The 19,756-nt window shown below is 52.5% G+C and overlaps 2 protein-coding genes across 3 annotated transcripts in view; one reads left to right on the forward strand and one right to left on the reverse strand.

Annotated features, from left to right (window-relative positions):
* TTC9 (tetratricopeptide repeat domain 9) overlaps nt 1-10,521 on the forward strand; it is a 97,211-nt gene extending 86,690 nt beyond the window's left edge. Inside the window, exon 4 of the mRNA XM_070065172.2 lies at nt 225-10,521. Coding sequence (XP_069921273.2) covers nt 225-342 — 118 coding nt within the window. The 3' untranslated portion in view covers nt 343-10,521. The remainder of the gene's footprint in view (nt 1-224) is intronic.
* MAP3K9 (mitogen-activated protein kinase kinase kinase 9) overlaps nt 2,405-19,756 on the reverse strand; it is a 91,625-nt gene continuing 74,273 nt past the window's right edge. Inside the window, exons 8-12 of one of the 2 annotated variants that reach the window (XM_070065169.2) lie at nt 18,509-18,662; nt 15,896-15,964; nt 14,426-14,538; nt 11,873-12,676; nt 2,405-10,655 (exon numbers count right to left, since the gene is read on the reverse strand). In XM_070065169.2, coding sequence (XP_069921270.2) covers nt 10,171-10,655; nt 11,873-12,676; nt 14,426-14,538; nt 15,896-15,964; nt 18,509-18,662 — 1,625 coding nt within the window. In that variant the 3' untranslated portion in view covers nt 2,405-10,170. The remainder of the gene's footprint in view (nt 10,656-11,872; nt 12,677-14,425; nt 14,539-15,895; nt 15,965-18,508; nt 18,663-19,756) is intronic. The other variant, XM_070065170.2, reaches the window with a different exon arrangement.

Raw genomic sequence — 19,756 nt, forward strand, 5'->3', positions numbered from 1 at the left:
TGCTACGACAGCTCCCCTGCGGGAGCGGCTGATAGGACAGGGCCACTGCGTTGTTTCACGCCATTGAATGCTCCCTTCCTTTAGGACTCAACTCGGCACATTCCCATGAAGTCAGCCAGCCTAGCTCAGGCCAACCCCATCCACAGTGCTTCCTTAGCACCCTGTCATCACAACACCTCCATCATATTAAACAGATGTCTTTCATTTTTGGTCTTTCCCACCAGACCACACGGTGCCTGGGAACCAGAGTGCTGCCTCAGTGAGCTTGGAGTGTGTGGCTGCAGCCCGTACTGGGTGCACAGGAGGTCCTCGGTGAGGGCCCTGCCCACAGGCAGAGGGTAAGCTGCATCGTGTGGCCACGCAGTCAGTGTTTCTCCCTCGCAACGGGAGTCTCCAGGCTCCCACTTTCTCGGGTTCTGGGTTGGGCAGGGAAGAGGGGCAGGCACACCAAGAAACTCACCACTTGAGGACTTGTAAATCAACCTCACAAATGCACATGCTAAATCAGACAAATCCCAGCTCCACTGTTAGCTGTGTGGCCTTGGGCAGGTGGACTCCCTGACTCTCATCTTCTTCGAGGTAAAATGAGGTTAATAACGGGACCTACCCCTAAGGATGTTGAGAGACTGGAAATGAGATAACAAAGAATCACAGGGCACATGTTATCCTCGATACTGTACTGCCAACCGGCTTTCCAGAAACACAACGATCTGTGTGCCTGCAAACAGCACACGACACCTTTCCACACGGCACCAGCAAAGGGTTCAAATTTTCACCTTTGCCCAGACTGATTTTTTTAAGATTTGATTTATTTATTTGAGAGGCAGAGTTAGAGAGAGAGGGAGAGACAGAGATCTTCCATCTGCTGGTTCATTTCCTAAATGGCTACAACAGCCAGGGCTGAGCTGATCTGAAGCCAGGAGCTTCTTCCGGGTCTCCCATGTAGGTCCAAGAGCCCAAGCACTTGGGCCATCTTCCACTGCTTTCCCAGGCCATAAGCAGAGAGCTGGATGGGAGGAGCAGCTGCCAGGACACGAACTGGTGTTCGTGAGATGCCAACGCCACAGGCAGAGGCTCAGCCTACTACGCCACAGTGCCGGCCCCTTGCCCAGTCTGTTTTACAAAGGTTACCCGGACCCAGGACAGATTTCAGCAAAGGGTCCAACCTCCCCTGACAGTCCAAGCATCCGTCACAGAACATCAGAAGGGCAAAGAGATCAGGAGTGAAAGGCTGCGGCATCACAACACGGCGTGTCTGAATTCCAAGTTCAGAAGCCTTTTATCCACATGTCAATGAGACAGAACTCAAGTGGTACAAGACACGGTCTACCTGTGAACTCATACCTGCTTTGCGATCTGTTTGTTCCAGAAGCAGACCAGAGAGGTTAAGTGGTTGCCCAGGGTCACACAGCTGAGAAAGAAAGAGCAGGGCCCAGCATGGTGACACCGCAGGTTAATCTGCTGCCTGCAATGCTGACATCCCATATCGGAGTGCTTGTTCAAATCCTGGCTGCTCTGCTTCTGACCCAGTCCCTGCCAGCGCACCTGGGAAAACAGCAGAGGATGGGCCAAGTTCTTAGGCCCCTTCCATCCATGTGGAAGACTCCAGCCCGGCCCAGTCCCGGTTACAGTGGCTATTTGGAGAGTATGGAAGACCTCTGTCTTTCCTTCTCTGTCACTCGTTCAAATAAATAAATCTAAGAGTACTATAGCTACCAGGAATCCAGTGGCAAATCTTGTCTCCACATGTCAGGTGGACAGTGGCAGGAGGCATCCTCCATTCATGAGTGGCTCTGAAAGCAAACTCCATGGCCTGTATCACAGAAAGTCAATTATGAGAGAGAGAATCACCTGGCAGGCACTGTCCACAAGCACTCCTGTGGCCCGGGGGGACTCTGGGACGATCCTCCTCTGTCCCACAGCATTCCTATTTCTCTCCATAGGCTTTCTTTTTGTCTTTAGTCCTTTTTTTAAAAGATTTATTTATTTACTTGAAAGGAAGAGTTATAGAGAGGCAGAGGCAGAGAGTCTTCCACCCGATGGTTCACTCTCCTAATGACCGAGACCACTGGAGCTGAGCTGATTCAAAGCGAGAAGCCAGAAGCCAGGAGCTTCTTCTGGGTCCCCCACGCAGATGCAGGGGCCCAAGGACCTGGACCATCTTCCACTGCTTTCCCAGGCCATAGCAGAGAGCTGGAGTGGAAGTGGAGCAGCCGGGACTGGAAGCAGCGACTATATGGGATGCTGGCACTGCTGGTGCAGCTTCACCTGCTAGGCCCCAGCCCCAGCCCCATATGAAAATTTTTTTTCTTACATATGAACATTTCCTGAAAACAATCCAGTTTCTTGGACATCAAGTTCAACCAAAAAGAAAAGGAGGGAAAGGACCACAGCAAACCAGACGTAATTGTGGTAACAGTTTTATTCAAGTCTCTGTGTGCTCTGGCGTTGGGACCAGGCTGAGATCAGCATTACACTGTAATACAGTAAGAGGTTTAAGCCATTGAACCAAGCCTGCTTGGCATCCCTAGTTAACAATTTACAGTACCTCGAAAGAAAAACAAAAAGCAAAGGGAAGAACCTGATGAGTTTCCTTCAGGACTTTTCCATCTTTAAATATTGTTGACAACATACAATAACTTAAATCCCAAGGCAACATGGGAATTCAAGGACGCAGGGCGAGGACACAGGGACAAGACACCAGAGTAAACAGGGGTGAAAACCATTGCTAACTACAGAGGGGCTGAACGCACACACAGGCAAACTCCACCTGGACCTTAAGGTCCTAATGGGGTGGAAATCCCAAAGATCTTCTTAAACTCAGCAAAATCCATCTCCAACTCCTTTCCTCAGGGCTCTAAAAGATGCAGTCTTGGCCTAGGAGGTACCTGGGTGGGGTGTGTGTGTGGCTGTGGGTGACTGTGCAGGATGGTTGGTGAGGGGAATCAGAGGAGAGAGTTAACAAGTTCATGTCCTCCCTTCTCTGCTACAGCTGGGAGCCAAGGGCCTGTGGCTCAATACGACACAAAGGCTAACGTCCAGTTTCAAGGTCCCGAGGGCACAGGAGCTACAGTAAAGGCTTCCAAGCTCGATGCACAGGGCACACAGCATGGGGAAGCTGTTGTGAAGAGCAGTCGCGGGGAAACGGTGGACTGCACACGGAGCCACGGGATCGACACCTTCAAGCCCCGGGTGGAGCGAACCCCTGCCAGCTGCATTTCAGGGCTTCTGAGCAGTGGTCTAGAAACATGCTCAGAGGGAGACGAGGGACTCTGGAACCCAGCAGAGCGGTAACTAGCTTCCGGGCTGTGTGACCTGGGCAGTGCACACAGCCACGCTGCCTCAGCTTCCACAGCCCTGGATGGGGATGATACTGCAAGGAGTCAAAAGATCTATGAGGGTACTTCAAAAAGTTCATGGAGAAGTGGAATTAAAAGAGGTGGGCAGTGTGGTACAATGGGTTAAGCTGCTGCTTGCAATGTACCAGCATTCGTTTTCAAAGTGTTCCACCGATTCCTGACTCCTCTGCTTTTGATCCAGCCTTTTGCAAATGTACCCTGGGAGACAACAGATGATGGCTCAAGTACTTGGGTCCCTGACACCCACGTGGGAGACCCAGATGGAGTTCTGGGCTCCTGACTTCAGTCTGGCCCAGCCCTGGCTATTTTGGGCATTTAGGAAGTGAATCAGCAGATGGAAAACTCTTTCTCCATCAACTGTGCCATTCAGATAAATAAAAATAAACATTTAAAAATAGAATAAAGTTTATTTTGATGTAAAATTCTTTTGAAATCCATGCATAGTTTTTTCTTTTTTTCTTCTTTTTTTTTTTTTCTTTTTTTCTTTTTTCTTGACAGGCAGAGTTAGACAGTGAGAGAAGGAGAGACAGAGAGAAAGGTCTTCCTTCATTGGTTCACCCCCGAAATGGTTGCTACGGCTGGTGTGCTGCGCTGATCTGAAGCCAGAGCCAGGTGCTTCCTCCTGGTCTCCCATGTGGGTGCAGGGCCCAAGCACTTGGGCCATCCTCCACTGCCCTCCTGGGCCACAGCAGAGAGCTGGACTGGAAGAGGAGCAACCGGAACAGAATCCGGCGCCCCAACCGGGACTAGAACCTGGTGTGCCGGTGCCGCAGGTGGAGGATCAGCCTAGTGAGCCACAGTGCCAGCCCCAAGCATAGTTTTTTCAACATATGCACTTTCATGAACTTATTTAAAATTTTTTTTTTGCAGCAAAATAAACGTATTCTTTAACTTCATTTTTCATGGGCTTTTTGAAGTGACCTCACATGTACATAAATCCCTAGGACAGAGCCTCTCACACAGAAGAAATCCATATTTCTTAGTTAATATTAGTCCCTGTGCCTGGGCCAGGATAAACCCTTGCGTTGCTCTGGTGACAAAGAAGAGATTGGCCATGGCCAGCATGGCTTCGGGAGACGAATGATCAGAGTGAGGTCAAGACAACAGAATGATAGGCAGCAGGAAAACGCTCCTGGTGGAAGTGTGATGGGCAATATTTTGCAGCCACAGAGGTGGGCAACCCTTCTCTTGGCGTGTGAGGGAGTGAAAAGGCCTCCACTCACTTCCGCCCTTGTGAAATCTGGCAGGGAGGATGAATGAGGCCTGGTTACACCTCCCGGGATGCATGCGTATTCCAAAGGGGTTGAAGATGGGAGAACTGGACTTGCCATGGCCACTTCCTTTCACCCAGAGCTCCCACGAAGGGTCTCCTAAAAGCTCATGGGAAAGGCAGATGATGAGAAAACCATGCATGGGTTCTCCCAATTTTTGCCCAAAAAAAAGGACTTATTTTTGCAAAATAGACTTATCTTTTAATTCCATGAATCTTCTGAAGCTCCCTGGTCCATGTCCAAAAAGGGGGCTGCAAGGCAGCTGGAGGACACCCTTAGTTACAGGCCCCAAATAAAAACCCCAGACGCCACCTGTCTTCAGTCGTGCTATTTGAGCCTGACACTTCTGGAGAGCTACCGTCCCACTCAGGCCCGGGCAGAAGGGCTTCTAGAAAACAGAAAACCTACTTCACAGTGAAACCTAAGTCCCATTCACAGGTCCAGGTGAGGGGCAGGCAGAGCAGGGTGCGGGCAGGTGAGGCACTCGCCTTGGATGCCCAACTTCACAGGCACCCCAAACATTCAATAATCAAGGTAAGTCATGTATCAATGCAGTATTTTAACAAATCAGAATGAAAAGAATCCATGATACACATAGTATCCACATTCCAAGTGAAGTCGGGCTCTGTGTAGCAGGTGTCTGGGTGTGGGCAACATACCGCTTCGGACACCTGTCACTTGCCAGGACTCCCCAAAACCATTCTGCCTCTGGGTTCAGAATTCCTGGATGTCCACTGCACACGTGCCAGCAGGAAAGGCCTGAAGCCCTCGAGCTGAACTCCAGTGTCCTGCCCTGGCCCCTGCCTGCTGCTCAGTCAAGTAAATCCAGGTGGGGGTGCTTGCTGGGAGGCAGGTCAGATCAGTCAGAGAGATGGGTCGGGGCAAGGCAGGGCTGTTTCCAAGGGAAACAAAAAGAGGTGTGGAGATACCCTGGGGCTCTCTTTCCAGCTCAGTGCCCAAAGCAGGCTGCACACAGAGGACGCAGGGAGCACGGGCACCAAGGGTCAGAGGAACCAGGCCTATTCAGCCTCTGAGCAGCATGGGGAGGCCCAGGTGGTAAATGGGTAAAGGAGGGGGTGGGCCTCATCCCCATCAGGAGAGGGAGGCCATGAGAAACTCAGGAGCCCAGGCTAATCAGGCACTTGTTAACTGGCCTTAATCAGCTCCCATCTCCTGCCTTCCAACACCAGTGCCCAGAGGTGGTAAGCGCCCAGGCAGCACTGCCCGGGGGAAGCCGGGAGCCTGAAGGCTCCCCAGAAGCAGCAGCGGGTTACCATTTCATATGCAGACTTTGATTTATTTGGATTCCTCTCCGAGGAAAAGGCTGATTTGCCAGAAAGAAGACGGGCAGCTGGCGATGCGTTCCTAAGTCATCTCTGCCTGAGGGAGGGGCGGGTGGTGGATTCCGCCAAATCACAGGGAACGGCTGACATGGACGGCTGCTGACCCTCGGCCATGCAGCCGTCCCCCACACACTGTCCTCCGTTGGGGAGGCCGTCCAGCAAGGTGAGAGGCTTTGGGGAAAGGCATGCCATCCCCAGTCCACAGGTAGGGTCCAGAGACACAGGCAGATGTTGGCACTCACATGCCTGTGGACAGACAGCTCAGATCACCAGGTTCCTGCCCCTGTGGTGCCTTAACCGGCTGTAATGCACTGCTGGCTGCTCTCACCTCTGCCCCACATTCCCCAGAGCCCTCAGGAGAAGCCCAGCACCTGCTTCTTCCCCCAGCTCCTTCAAGATGCAAAGAATGTTTCTGAGCTCCAGACCAGGCCCTCACACACCTGACTCCAAGGCACAGGCTCCAAGAAGACTTGGTGAAGAGGTCAAGGTTCTGCATTCACAGAGGGGCGGGCTGGACACACAGCTCAGCCCTGGAGTGTACCGTGCCCAGCCCTGCCACCTACTGCTGTCTGCTTTAAAGAATCAGGATGGCTCAGGAGGTGTCTTCTCCACATGGGGGAGGAGCAGGGAAGGGACCTCCAGTGTGGCCGCTGTGGAGGCAACAGTGTGGACCAAAGGTCAGGAATGATGTCCAAGGGGTGCCTCCCCGTGTCTCTGAGCAATGGCGGCCTGGGGAAAAGGGGATTATGTAAGGACCCAGCACCACGACACATGCCCCATGGGGACCCTGTTGCGAAGATTCTTCCAGAAACTGGTCTGATTCCAGGCTCTGCAGATAACTGTCACTCTGAAGCTGCCACCAACCTCCCAATTCCTAAGACACACATGGTGGGGCCGGCCAGCCCGCCAGGCTAGGTGGGGGGTGGGGGGAAAGGATGCTTGTCATGACCAGGTGCTGTGTAATGCGGTGAAAGAGCATGTGCCAGGCCCCAGGGCTCATTAGTCACACTGAGCCAGCTCCAGTCACTCCTTTCCCAGAGGCCACAGGGTGAAAGAACAGGCGAGCCCCCGAGGCATGGGTGGCAAGCACCACACCGTCAGCTCTAGCAATTCATCCTGAGGGGACAGAGGACATGTCCTCTAGGAGCTGGCGAGGAGCCAGGGCTGCTTCAGGGACCTTCTCCGACACATTCTCCCACTGCCCTTGTGAGGGAAGCATGTGACAGGGCTTTTAAAGGTAGGAAATCTGAGAGAGGCCAAGAGACAAGCCTAAGGTCATGCGGCAAAGGCAGCCTGGGAAACAGAGCTCCCGGGGCTCAGCGCCTGCTGGCCCAGCTCAGCAGTCATCCCAACAGCTTTCCAATTTCTCTGCACTGGAATCTTCCTCTTCCAGCATTCCTCCTTCTCCACCAAGTATGGCCCAACACAGAAGGAAAACGGTGTCCTTCTGTGAAGGTGAGGAGGAAAGCCGGCACTGGCCTGAGCTGTGTAAGCCCAGTTCATCATGGCTGTGATTAACATCACTGCTGCCGAACCCTAGGCAGATGCCAACAGATGCCAAGCTAAGAGCAGCCACCAAAGCCTCTTGGTTACAAATAACACGAGGATACCTTCTGGCAGTGGCCTGGATTCCATGTTGACTATCAGCAGTAGGAGCTGAAGGACCCAAGGAGACGGGATCTGTTCCCTTCCCCACCTTCCACGTGGTGAACACTTGCCAGGGGCAGAAGGGAGGCGTCTCCAAGCAGAGAGAAGGCAAGGGACAAGGGAAGCTCCAGCTACTTCTGCTCAAGAGGCTTCAAACACAGCTTTAGGGAACACAAGTCTACAGGAGACCACTCAGACCTTCCGCAGAGGCTTATCCTGTCTCCTGCCCTGCCCCAGAGGCAATGTGGCAGGCAGGGGCCCGCCAAAGGCTCGGCTCGCAGGGGCTGAGGGCGGGCTTTGTGGATGCTCACGGCAGCATCTTTGGAAATGACCCTTCTTTGGCGTCTTTCAGGTACAATTAATTCCTCAGCAGAGCCCCAGCCCTGCCTTACCCTTTCCCTGGGTGGCTAAGAACTGGGGGCCACCTCCTGCTTGGTATCACGTTGCCATCATCCCATTTACACCCTGTCAGTTATATCTCCCTAAGAAAGATGGCTGCAACCTATCAAAATGCAGAAAATGAAAACAAACAAACAAACACCAAGTAGAGGAAAAACCCCTACCTCCTACCACAGAACATGGTCTAGAGCCAGCATGATTTGGATTATGCTTTAGGCTGTGCCCTACCAGAGGGCCATGTTGTGGAGCCAAGAGCATGTAAGAGGAGTTGGTGGCTTAGGGACTGGGATTTTGGGGGCTCAGGGAAGGGCACAGTGCAGACCATTTATGAACTTAGATCCTCCGGAAGAGGACTCACTTGGCTGGCTGGAGCTGCTGATAAAACTCACTCTTCCCTCTTCTAACCTATGAAAAGAAGTATGGAGGCAAAAATAATCTCTTGTGTATTGGCTTCCAAGAGGAGAGAGCTGAGATGCGCTAGAGAACACGGGGCGTGGGGGGTGTGGCGGGCTAAGGAATGAAGCAAGGGACAACCTGAATACCAAGGTCACCCTTTCAGTCACCCCCAGGGCAGGGCTTCTACCACAGCGACAGGGAAAGAGCAGAAGCCAAATCTATCACCTATGCCGGCTCCACCACTCTCCCCACTCTGAACTGAGCTCCAGTAACCCAGGGAGATACTCCACGGTAAGACAATGGAGCAACAGTGAGGGACAGGGACATGACCTAAGGACTCTATTCCCAACCACGTTATTTATTATTCCCACACAAAGGTGACTGTTTGCACCTAACACAGAAGACCTCCAGGTAAACGGAAGCGTGAAGATGGATGTGGGCAAGCTGCTCTACATTCAAGTAAAGGAAACAAATTCCAGAAAAGTCAGAGTTGGCCTCTGTGGTCCTTTCTACCCAGTTCATGGCCCAGAGCCCAGCACTAGGGGCCTCTAGCCTCGGTCAGTTCCCAACTAGGAAACTGGGGACCTGGAGGTTAGTGCCCACCACTGGCTCACTGAGCACTCAGAACAGTGGTCGCTCTACTATACTGGCTAAGAAGTCCCTCGAAGTCCCAACTGCCAGTGCCCAGGGCCCACCCTCACAGGCTACTCTGGTACACTGCAGAGCTCTCTACTCACCACACACATAACTCAAAGCCCACTCATTCCAAGATGGGAGGGAAGGCCAAGGGGATGGGATGAAACACAGAGATCAGACGACAAAAGGGTAAATACAGGGACTTTGTCTCTGACTGCAGACTGGCACCAGTGAGCCTCCCAAGAAACTATTCCTGGGATGAGCATATGTTTGTATCAGCACCTGGTCTGCTCACGTTCTGACCCCAGGTGGGTAGAGGGGTACCTCAACAGGTGCTGGTTTCTGCTCTAGAATGTCTCCCAAAGGAACAAGGACAGACTCTGCTGCCCTCTTCCCGGCCCCTCGACTCTATCTTTCCTAGCTCCCCCCTCCCTGTAGCTCTCACTGGGGCAGCTGCCCTTACTGCCTGTGGGGTCAAATACACAAGTGGGGCACCTGGAAGTGCTGGTAGGTAGTGCCAGGGGTATCACCCTGTATGCTCTCGTACTAAGCCATCTTGCCTTCAGCCTTCCAGCTGGCAGGAAAAGGACACAGGGGAGCACGCATCTCCCATCAGATGAGATTCCGAGTCACGGGTGCTGGAGGAGAGGGTGAAAGGAGCGAGATCACAGAGCGTCCAACACTGCAGTCTGGGAAGGCTGGACTCAGGGCTAACCGAGGGGCTCCTGGACAGCTCTGGGCATCCCCGACTGATCAGGAGAGGGAAGAGCAGACGGATTTGGCTGAGTGACTCTTCAGAGTCACCCTCAAGGCGAGGAAGACTGTGGAGGGCGGAGGATATGCAGGCACCTTCCCTCCCCTACACAGCCAGAGCTCATGTCCACAGTCCCTATGATAGACATGGGCAGAAAGGCCCTACAGGGCAGGAGACCCTCTGAAGTGGCCCTCTTTCCATCCCTTCCATCTTCAAAGTGCATTATCAGTGCAAGAAGCAGGGCTGGATCTCAGGGGTTTCCAACTCTAAGAAAGGGCTGTGCCAGCCAGCTCCCCCTACTTCCTCCAGCGCCCTCTCCCAACCTCCTCCCGCTTCCCCCTTGCCTACCCCTGACCTTTGTCATGCTAAGACCAGAACTCCTGCTGGATCTCATAAGGGGCAGGCCTGTGAGTACTCAGCTCAGCTCTGCACAGTGGCACGGTGCTGTCCTGACTCTGCCCCTCTGCGTCCAAGTCCAGAAGTGTCCGCTCGGCGGCAGGCAGCGGCCCTGCCTGGAATGGGAGCAGGGCTGGCAGTCCGGGCCTCTCCTCCACAGTGCTGCTGCTGCTAGCAAAGCAGGAGTCCAGGTTGCTGGGCGTCTCTGTGCTCGAGCTGTTGGCTGGGGAGGCGCTGCGCGCGTGGCTGGGGGACACGAACCACCAGGGGTCCAGCCGCTGCCGGTTGGCGGAAGGACGTGGCCTGGGCAGAAAGTCCAGAGTCTTGGGTCTCTCCAAGGTAGAGTCCTGCTGTGAGCTCCAGCGCCTCGGGGTCGGGGGGAAGACCACACTGGGGTCGGGGAGACGGGGGAATTCACCCGGGTCTCGGCTGGGACTGGGGGTTTTCAACATTCCTGGCCAAGGAGACAAAGGAAGAGGCACCATTATTTCTGGGCCAGGCAGTAGACTGCTGCCTCCCAGCCCTGCCAGATACTCTGTACGTGGTTAACAAACAAGCAAACATGCACTGAGCACCAAGTACCTGCCATGTGGCGTGATGGGAGGCCGTGGGTATACAACAGTGGGCTGGAAGGTCATGGGCCCTGTACCCAGTTACAGAAATGGGGCCACATTTGTCATGAAACAACTGAAGGTAGATGTTGGCAAATGATGAACAAGCTGGCCACTTGTTTGTAAAGTCTTTTTGGAAAACAGCCACGTCTGCGCTGAGCAGTCTCAGTGGGACCTGTAAGGCCCACACAGCCAGCAACACTGCCTGGCCCTTTACCAAGAAGTCTGCAGACTCCTGACTTAAGGGAGTGCCGTTCCTTTACTGTTCATCCATTTCACACACACGTGACAGGAATGGAGCTGAGTCCCAGAGTGTAAAGGGGAGGAACAGAGGATGTCTGCTCCCCAAAAGGTCACACCTCTGGCTCTAACAAGGGGCCAGCCAGCAGGCTGAATGGTGCTGACATCTCTCTGGAAGGGACTGTCATGTGCCTCTGATGGACTAGCGGCCATCTCTAAGTCAGAATCTGTCTTCTGAGAAGCACGGCATGGTGGGAGGAAAGACCCAGGATGAGAGCATGTGTGTCCAGTGTTAGACAGTGAAGGCCACATGCACAGATGGGCCGCAGTTCACCTGGAAGCCGCTCCAGGTCTACTGGGGCCGGTGTGAGTCAGGGCTGAGCGCTAAAGGCTGTGATGCATGGGCGGAAGCTCATCTTATGAACATGTCTGAACTAACGGCTGGAATGTGAGCCCAGCTATGTGCAGTGCAGGAATCCTTCCTGTTCCCTGAGGCACCCTCCCTGGGGAATAACCGGAAGCTGGGCTCCTGCCCTTCCTGTCCTCTGAAGCCCCCCTGCCCCCTGCCCCCACACCCTGAAGCCCAGGACCTGCACATCCCATGAGAGCCCGGGTCTGGCTTTTCTTGCAACCTGCCTGCCTCAGGGAAGCAGTCCTCAGGGCAGCAGGAGTCAGCCGGCTCAGACCACCCCAATCCCAGACCAGTACTTCTTGACTGCCTGAGTTCAAGAAGAAATGGAGTGCCACTCGAATCCCCAAGTGGAAAGAGGAACCCAGGTACCTGCAAATGTCTCCGCTCCAGGAGGAGAGCAGGACTCACCTGTCCCAGGGCTGGGGCTCAAGCCATTGCTGGAAGGGCTCCTGCTGGCTAGGAGATCCTCTGGCTTAAGGGCCCCATCGGAAGGAGTCCGCCGGTGACTGCTTGGCTGTGCGGGGGCTGTGAGGGTGACGTGGGTGGGAGTTAGGGACTGGTGAGGGTCTCGCTTGAAGCGCTCCACTCGGACGTTGACCAGGGGGTTGTGGGTGCAGGGAGTCCGGGGCGGGGCCTCGGCCGGGCTGACAGGCATCTCATACACCACGATCTCATCGCTGTCCGAGCGCAGCAGGGAGCGGGTGGAGTTGCACTCCGAGATGGAGGAGAGCGAGAGCAGTGTCAGGGAGGCCGAGGGGTCCCCCAGCAACAGCATGGGCTCCTCCTTCTTGAAGAGCTTTCGGGACGGGGGACTGGTGCTCCGACGAGGGCGGCTGGCCCTCTGGAAAAGCCCCTCGCGCCTCTTCTTCTCTTCCCGGGCTGGTGGCTCAGGCTCCTCCGGGGGAAGCAGCTGGCACTTGCCAGCTTCCAGCAGGTCGAACCCCAGGCCCGTGGCCGCAAGCACAGCCCCGCAGCCGAGCAGGGCCACCTCACAGCGGCGGTGGGGGGGACCGCCCCGCTTGAGGCTGTTGGTTGGCGTCAGCTGAGGAGTACTGGTGGCCGAGTTCACTGGAGTGGGCTCCTCGTGGACTCCATCACTGGAGGGGCCGTCGCCATCCTCACCTCGAGGAAACGGGATACAGAGGTAGGACTGGTTGGGTGAATGCTGCAGACGACTCTCTGTGCTCCCTGGGCCTTCGCCGTCCTCATCCTCTGCGAAGATGGGAGGAGTGCGGGGGAACAGGGAGGAAGCAGCAAGAGTAAGATTCCGGTCCTCTCCCCCAACTCCAGGCCACCTGACTCAGGCTCAAGGTTGCAAAGGTCAAATACTCTGATGGCCAGGATGTGGAGCCGGACATTGAAGCAATAGGGTTTTATCTCCTCACACCCAACTGTGACCAGGACAGGGAAATCACTCTCATTCCAGAGCCCACATCCCTCTTTGCAGGAAAGGGATCTGCTGATTTGCTGCATCTTTATGGGGACCCTTCACACAAAGTGCAGTATCGTTTTCTAGAATATTGCGTAAAACAGGCACCTTCCCAATGCCTTTTGATTTCGAGAATGGCTGCCTACCAACTTCAGACCCGCCTCTTACAAAGGGTTAGACTCCCTGACACGAATGAAGGTCAACCTACTCTATAGATTATATACTACAACCTTGGAAACCTACAGAGCTACAAATATGAGGGGATCTTCAAATACTTCGTGGAAAATGTATTATGAAAAACTTACACGTGGATTTCAAAAGCTTTCTGCACCAAAATGAACTTATTTTAAATTCCATTTTCCATAAACTTTTAGAAGGGCCCTCATATTAACTGGGAGACAGAGGGAAAAATTTAACCATTCAGTCACCACCAGGCAGCACTGCAAAGCTTCCTGCGAGGACGGCTGCAGTGTTCTCATCACCACCACTAGAGTTGGACAACAGTTTGGCTCACTTATTGAAGGCTTGATCCCCAAAGTTTGCTGTTAATAGTTAACAGATTAATGCTAATGGCTAACAGATTAAGGGTGGACACTTGATTCTAATTATGGTGCCCAGTGGGAGGTCTTCTGGTCACTGAGGTCACACCAGAGGGTTGGTTATACGAGCGAGCAGAGTTCAGCCTAGCCTGTCTCCACTTCTTGGCTTGCTACATGACCTGCCCTTTGCACGTGTTTGGCCGTCCATCACTCTCATTACTGATGGGGCCACTTGACCTTAGACTGTGAATCTTCCTTCCTGAGAAATTCCTCTCAGGTCATTTTAGCTGCAGTAAAGGAAAGCGGACTAATGCACCCGGCCTCCACCTTCCAGTCTCCCCACATCGGAGTATGAGGAAAGATCCAGAAGAGGGAAGTTTGAGTGTCAGGGCCTTACCCATCTGCACTGCCCTCAGGAAATCATTCCTGGGCTCTTGGGCTAGGAGGCCAGGGGCAGGCTCCTCAGCAGGGGTGGGAAGAAACTGTGGTTTGGAAAGACCCCATGGAAGGGAGCTGTATGAACTAAGAAGTACTACGGGTCCTTTTTTTTTTTTTTTTTTTTTTTTTTTTTTAATTTTTGACAGGCAGAGTGGACAGTGAGAGAGAGAGACAGAGAGAGAAAGGTCTTCCTTTGCCGTTGGTTCACCCTCCAATGGCCACCGCTGCAGCCGGCGCACCGTGCTGATCCGATGGCAGGAGCCAGGATCCAGGTGCTTTTCCTGGTCTCCCATGGGGTGCAGGGCCCAAGCACCTGGGCCATCCTCCACTGCACTCCCTGGCCATAGCAGAGAGCTGGCCTGGAAGAGGGGCAACCGGGACAGAATCCGGCGCCCCAACCGGGACTAGAACCCGGTGTGCCGGCGCCGCAAGGTGGAGGATTAGCCTATTGAGCCACGGCGCCGGCCCTACTACGGGTCCTTAAACTGCCCTGGAAGTTTGGTGAAGAATTTTCTGAGGGAACAGCGACAGCACCAAGACAAGAGCAATGCTTACCCATCTCCATAAGGCTGGTGAACCCTGGCAGGGCTGGGCTACCCTTTGGGCCCTTCCCCAGGTTGGGGGCACTGGACGACCACTGTTTGTATCCGTCTACCAGCGACCTGAGGCTGGACAAGAAGAAACATGGAAAGTATCAGAACTGGTCACTTGACCTTACTCTCTCATAGCTGCCTGGGCCTATGGGAATGTCTCTCCTTGTCTGCTTAATGGCACTGCAGAGCCTTGGGGCACAGGCAACAACACTTACTGAGCTTACTTCTGTTGCTTCATGAACAGAAGTGCACACGCTCCAGGGCAAGAAAAGCAGTGGAAGGACCCACCCTGCTCACATGCTGCCATGGAACTGCGAAAGGACCTGGTGGGCAGATGAGACACAAGGACTGCCCAGCCAGTGGGGTCTCATGTGAGCCCATGATGAGGGAGGGTGATCAACCCACAGGCACTGAACATGACATACTTGTGATGGCAGAAACCCTGCGGTGCACAGACCTGTGAGTGCAGGCGCTAGGCTGACAGAGATGAACCAGACCACTGCACTCACACCACAGCTCCGCGGCTCCGCCCAAGCTTCTGGCATGCTTATGCAACCTTCAAAGCCATCCACTTTTCAAACACAGAAAGTCAACCCACAAAGCTGCCCCAGTCCAGTGCACTTTGGGACAGATCTGTGTGTGAGTGGGACATGACGCTGGGTTGGAGCCCTCAGTTTCTGGGGTGCAGAGAAAGAGGACAGGAGCTAGTTGTGTTCAAATCCCTGTAATCCAGTGACTTTCTGAAGATACAGACCGGATACCCCAACAGCCCTCTTTTAGAATGGGAGTCAGAGGCTCTGAAGCCCTGGTCTCTTCCCTACAGACAGTAAAAGGGAGACTGAGGAATTTGTGGGCTGTGGTTGTTTTGGAGACACTAGGATTACAACCAGAGCTTTCAACTAAAATCTATGCTCCCCAGACTCCTGGCACAGCTTCAGACAGAGAAGGACCAACTTTTTCCGCTGACCTCAGAACCAGTTATCAGCGAGTTAAGGTGTATTGCTGGTTTCACGGAAAATGCAGAACCAGAGACAAGCAAGCTGTTAAGCCACGGCTGGGGACTCAGTGGATGATCTTACCACGTCACTTCCAGCACTGGGTCTGACTGAGGACACCCAGAATAGCAAAGTCAGAAGCTGTGGTCTAGGCCAAAGGATAAATAATCGTGTATCTCCTCCCTCAAAGTAAGGGTGAGAGCAGCACCCGAGCAACGGGAGCGGCAGGGAAGTAAAGAGTCAGGTACAGTCAGGGTGACACAGGGATCTTCCCAAAGTGCACGATGGCACAGCGCTGCTGAAAACAATGGCGGCAACAACAGTCAGCTCAGCCCTTGCAGCACCGAGGCTTGGTCTATGGGGTAGGTACGCTGTGAGAACACAGGAATGGGGGATGGTTACAGCACAGTCGGTGAAAGGGTGACAACTGGACTCACCCCAAGTGGAAATGTGGAGACTCTGATGGGGCACTTAAACCATTAGCTTTCTCACGTCTCTGGGGGGATCTTCAATGAACAGAGAAAATCAGCAGCGGAGGACGGAAGCTGTGTCCCACCCGGCCTCTCCCACACCAGAATTCCCAAGGCTGGACGTGGGTTGTGTTGCCAGCCTCCCTTCCTGTGCCTGGTGGGCAGAGCCCACATCATGAAAGACTGAACAACGTGGTCCTGCTAGAGCTGCTCCAGGCCCAGGGCCCACCCACCCCCAGGCAGCCGCAGATACCCAAGTTGTCAACAGCCCAGCGTGCATGCTTCCTACATACACCTGCTATTTTTCAAAAGGACGAAGATGCGAGTTCACTTAATGTTCTTGAATTCAAGATAGCTTTTTGTCATTACATATTTGCATCAGAAACCAGTGACTGAAATTAGCAATGTTATCACATGGAGTTTCCCAAAATTCCTGACATAAAGAGTTCTTTGCTTAAGACTAGATGGAAAGCACTTTTATTTCCTGAATAGGAAGTGAGAACCATGAAAGATGAAGTCACATATTTTGAATGGCTTCAAATGTTTGTGAAGGTAAGTCTATGTACGGAACAAGAAAATTTCAAAAGTGTTTTGTAGTGTGAAATAAAGTTAATTTCCTACCAAGATTTTAAAAAAAAAAGTCTTTAAATGAAGTAGAAGCACAGAAGTGGCCAGCACCCAGGACAGCCTGGTGAACTCTATCTGGAATCACATCAACGTCAGAAATGACAAGGATGCCGGGTGAGTGTTGCAAACCCAGCTCAACCCTACTCCATCCCAGGGCTGAGGCAGAGTGGGGAGTTCCTGTTCCGCCAGAGCTCAGAGCTCAGGAGAGCACGGCACTCTGCTCTTCCCCAAGGATTCAGCTGCTGAATTCTCACACAGCTTGGGCAGTCTGGCCTACCTGGCTACAATTTCTGTTCAAAGGTATCTAGTGATTTCTGAAACCTGGCTTTGGAGAGCCAATCCTGTATGAGCCAGTTATTTTCACCTTTAACTCAGATCTGACACGAGGAACTAGATTTTGGACATAAAATCTTAGTATTTCAAGGATTACCAGAGCCAATTTCATGTTAAAGGCATCTATGAGAATGTATGGGTTTCAAAAATTTTTACATTAAAATGAATTTATCATTTAATTTCATTTCCCACAAAATTTATAAGTCTAACTATTCCACTTAAAAGTTCTTTGGTGAGTCATCAAAAAGATGATGGGGACTGCTGGTCATCGTCAGACTTAGAGAAGTCAAGAATACCGCCAGGGGCGAGTGCTACGGCCAGCAGTCGAGATGCTGGTCACAGTGCACGCATCCCACACTGAGTGCTCAGGATCAGCACCCAGCTCCAGTGCCTGACTCCAGCTTCCTGATAGTGCAGACCCTGGGAGGCAGTAGTGATGGCTTAGTCGATTAGGTTCCTGTGCCTGCCACCCACAAGGGAGACCTGGATTGTGTTCCTGGCTCCCAGCTATGGACCAGCCCCTGTTGTTTTGGGCATCTGGGGAATGATCAGCAGATGAGAATTCTTTTTCCATTTCTCTGCCTCTCAAGTAAATAAAATTTAAAAAAGAGAAAAAGAAGCACTTCTAGATTCTAACACCAAGAACAGGAAGTATAAATATTTAAGCCATTGCTCTGTATGACACAGAACTGAACAAGAGGCAGGGAAGAATCATCCTAGCTAATGTTTATCTGTGCTTGCTAGGGGTCAGCTAAGCTCCTATGCACTTCACAAAGATGAACTTAATCCTCCCATCAACTGCAAGAGATACATCCGAATATTGCCCCCATTTTACAGATGAGAAAGTGTAGGACCCCCGGGCGAGGCCCAGGCAGACTCTTCCCTGGACTCTGAGCATCCGACCTGTGAAGAACCAGGACTCAGAGGGGCACAGGGCTCCTAGGCCTCAGACCCACAAGTGGAGCACAGCACAGCTGAGACACGAAGGCCCCCTGTGCCTTGCTCAGCGTGGCTGTGGGGGGAGGCCTGACAGGAGTGCTCGCGCTCTGCAGTGATGCCAAGCGCACGTGCCAGGCTGGCTTACTCCTCAGGTCCCTGCTTCAGGATGGGGCTCCAACCAGAAGAGTCCTGTTGAGTCCCACTCACTCTTCCCATCATCTGTGTACCCCTGCCGGTACGAACAGAACTCTCAGCAGAACGCTCTAGGCTACTTAATGTTTGGGTTCATGCTACTGAGTCGCACGCCTCTAGTGGCCAGCAAACTAACTGGTGGGCTACATCCCGCCTACCACTCAGCCTCGCTCATCCAATCACATCTTGTCCATGGCCAGAGGCTGTTTTGTGCCAAAGGACAGTTTTGTGCAGCTCAGCAGTTGTGACAGAGCCAGATGGCGTAACACACTTACTGTGTGGCCCTTTACACAAAAAGCCTTGTGAAATCTCTGTGCTAGGAGGTCCAGAGAACAAGGAGACAGAAAACGCCGCAGTAAGATCGTGAGCCCTGTAATGCCTCGGAAAGCACTGAGACTCATACCAAAAGGAAAAGGTATTCCATGTTCTACTTCCAAATGCTGTGCACACCTTTAAGTGAGAGAGAATTTCACATCATCTGGTTCTTACCCTTCATCTCCTGAGGCAAGTTCCTTCTGACCAAGCGTCCCTGGTCCCCACGTCCGTCCCTTCTTCTTTGGGGCCCTCTTCTCCTCCTCCTCGCCTTCCTCCTTCGGGACCACTGAGCTCCGGCCCCAGGTTTTGCTGCTTTCTCCCGGTGTCACTGTGAATAACAAAGGTTGAATAGATCTGGAAAGTGGACAGATGAGGCCCCAAAACTAGTCTTTACCCAAGCGCACGCACACACACACACACACAGGCTCACACATTCGGAGCTGCAGGGAAGTCAGACCCCACTGAGATCTCTGAGACCAAGCAGATTCTCCTGCAGGAAAGCAGCAGTTTCCAGCCACCGCTCATTTCGCTCTCTCGAAGTGCTAGATGCACAGAACTTGCACATTTTCACCAATTCAACATAAAGCTGGAGTCCCAGCCAGCCAGACAGGAGAGTTCCAAACAGATCTGGCTTCAGGAACTTGTTCCGTTGGAACTGAATGGCTGGTGATTGAGAAGGTGGCTGGGGAAGACAAGGGCTGAGGAAGATGGGGAAGTGCACAACCGGGCAGAAAGGGCTGGCGGGGAAGAAGTGAGGAGTTCACAGCTCTGGAGGAGAAAGCCAAGAGGAGCGGGCAGGGCAGGCACAGGCCTAGGCCCTGGGCTTCCACCATAAATGTAAGAGGTGAGCCACACACCAGGAAACAGGGAGTCGAAGGCATGGAGGCAAAACTCCGGAGCCTGTGGCAGCTGCCATCGGTTCCTACCAACTGTGGCCATGTGAGAAAGGGAGCTCACGGATCTGACTTGATTTCCCAAGGAAGCTAGAAATCTAGGATTCTTAAAAAATGAAATCTCCTTATCTTTAAATTAGGGTAACTAATTCATTCATTTATATATATTATATATATGTATATACACAATGTATGTACATACAAGGGTACTTCAAAAAGGTCATGGAAAATGGAATGAAAAGTTTATTCTGCGGCAAAAAATTTTTGAAATCCATGTATTGTTTTTATCATAATATGCATTTCCCACAAACTTTCTGAAGACCTCTCATACGCATGGATGTCAATAACTTCTTCTGTCAAAATAAACTTACATTCTAATTCCATTCTTCCACTAACTTTCTGAAGTACCTTCATGGTTTTTTAAAATATATCTATTTTTTAAAGTAAATACTGCAGTAAAAATAAAGTTGGTCCAGATTTGGCCCCTAATTAAGCATTTGGGAAGTTTGCTTAGGATGCACACCTAGGA

The sequence above is a fragment of the Oryctolagus cuniculus genome, chromosome 20, assembly GCF_051225735.1.
Source record: "Oryctolagus cuniculus isolate XC-2025 breed Fujian yellow rabbit chromosome 20, ASM5122573v1, whole genome shotgun sequence".
Classification (NCBI taxonomy): Eukaryota; Metazoa; Chordata; class Mammalia; order Lagomorpha; family Leporidae; genus Oryctolagus; species Oryctolagus cuniculus.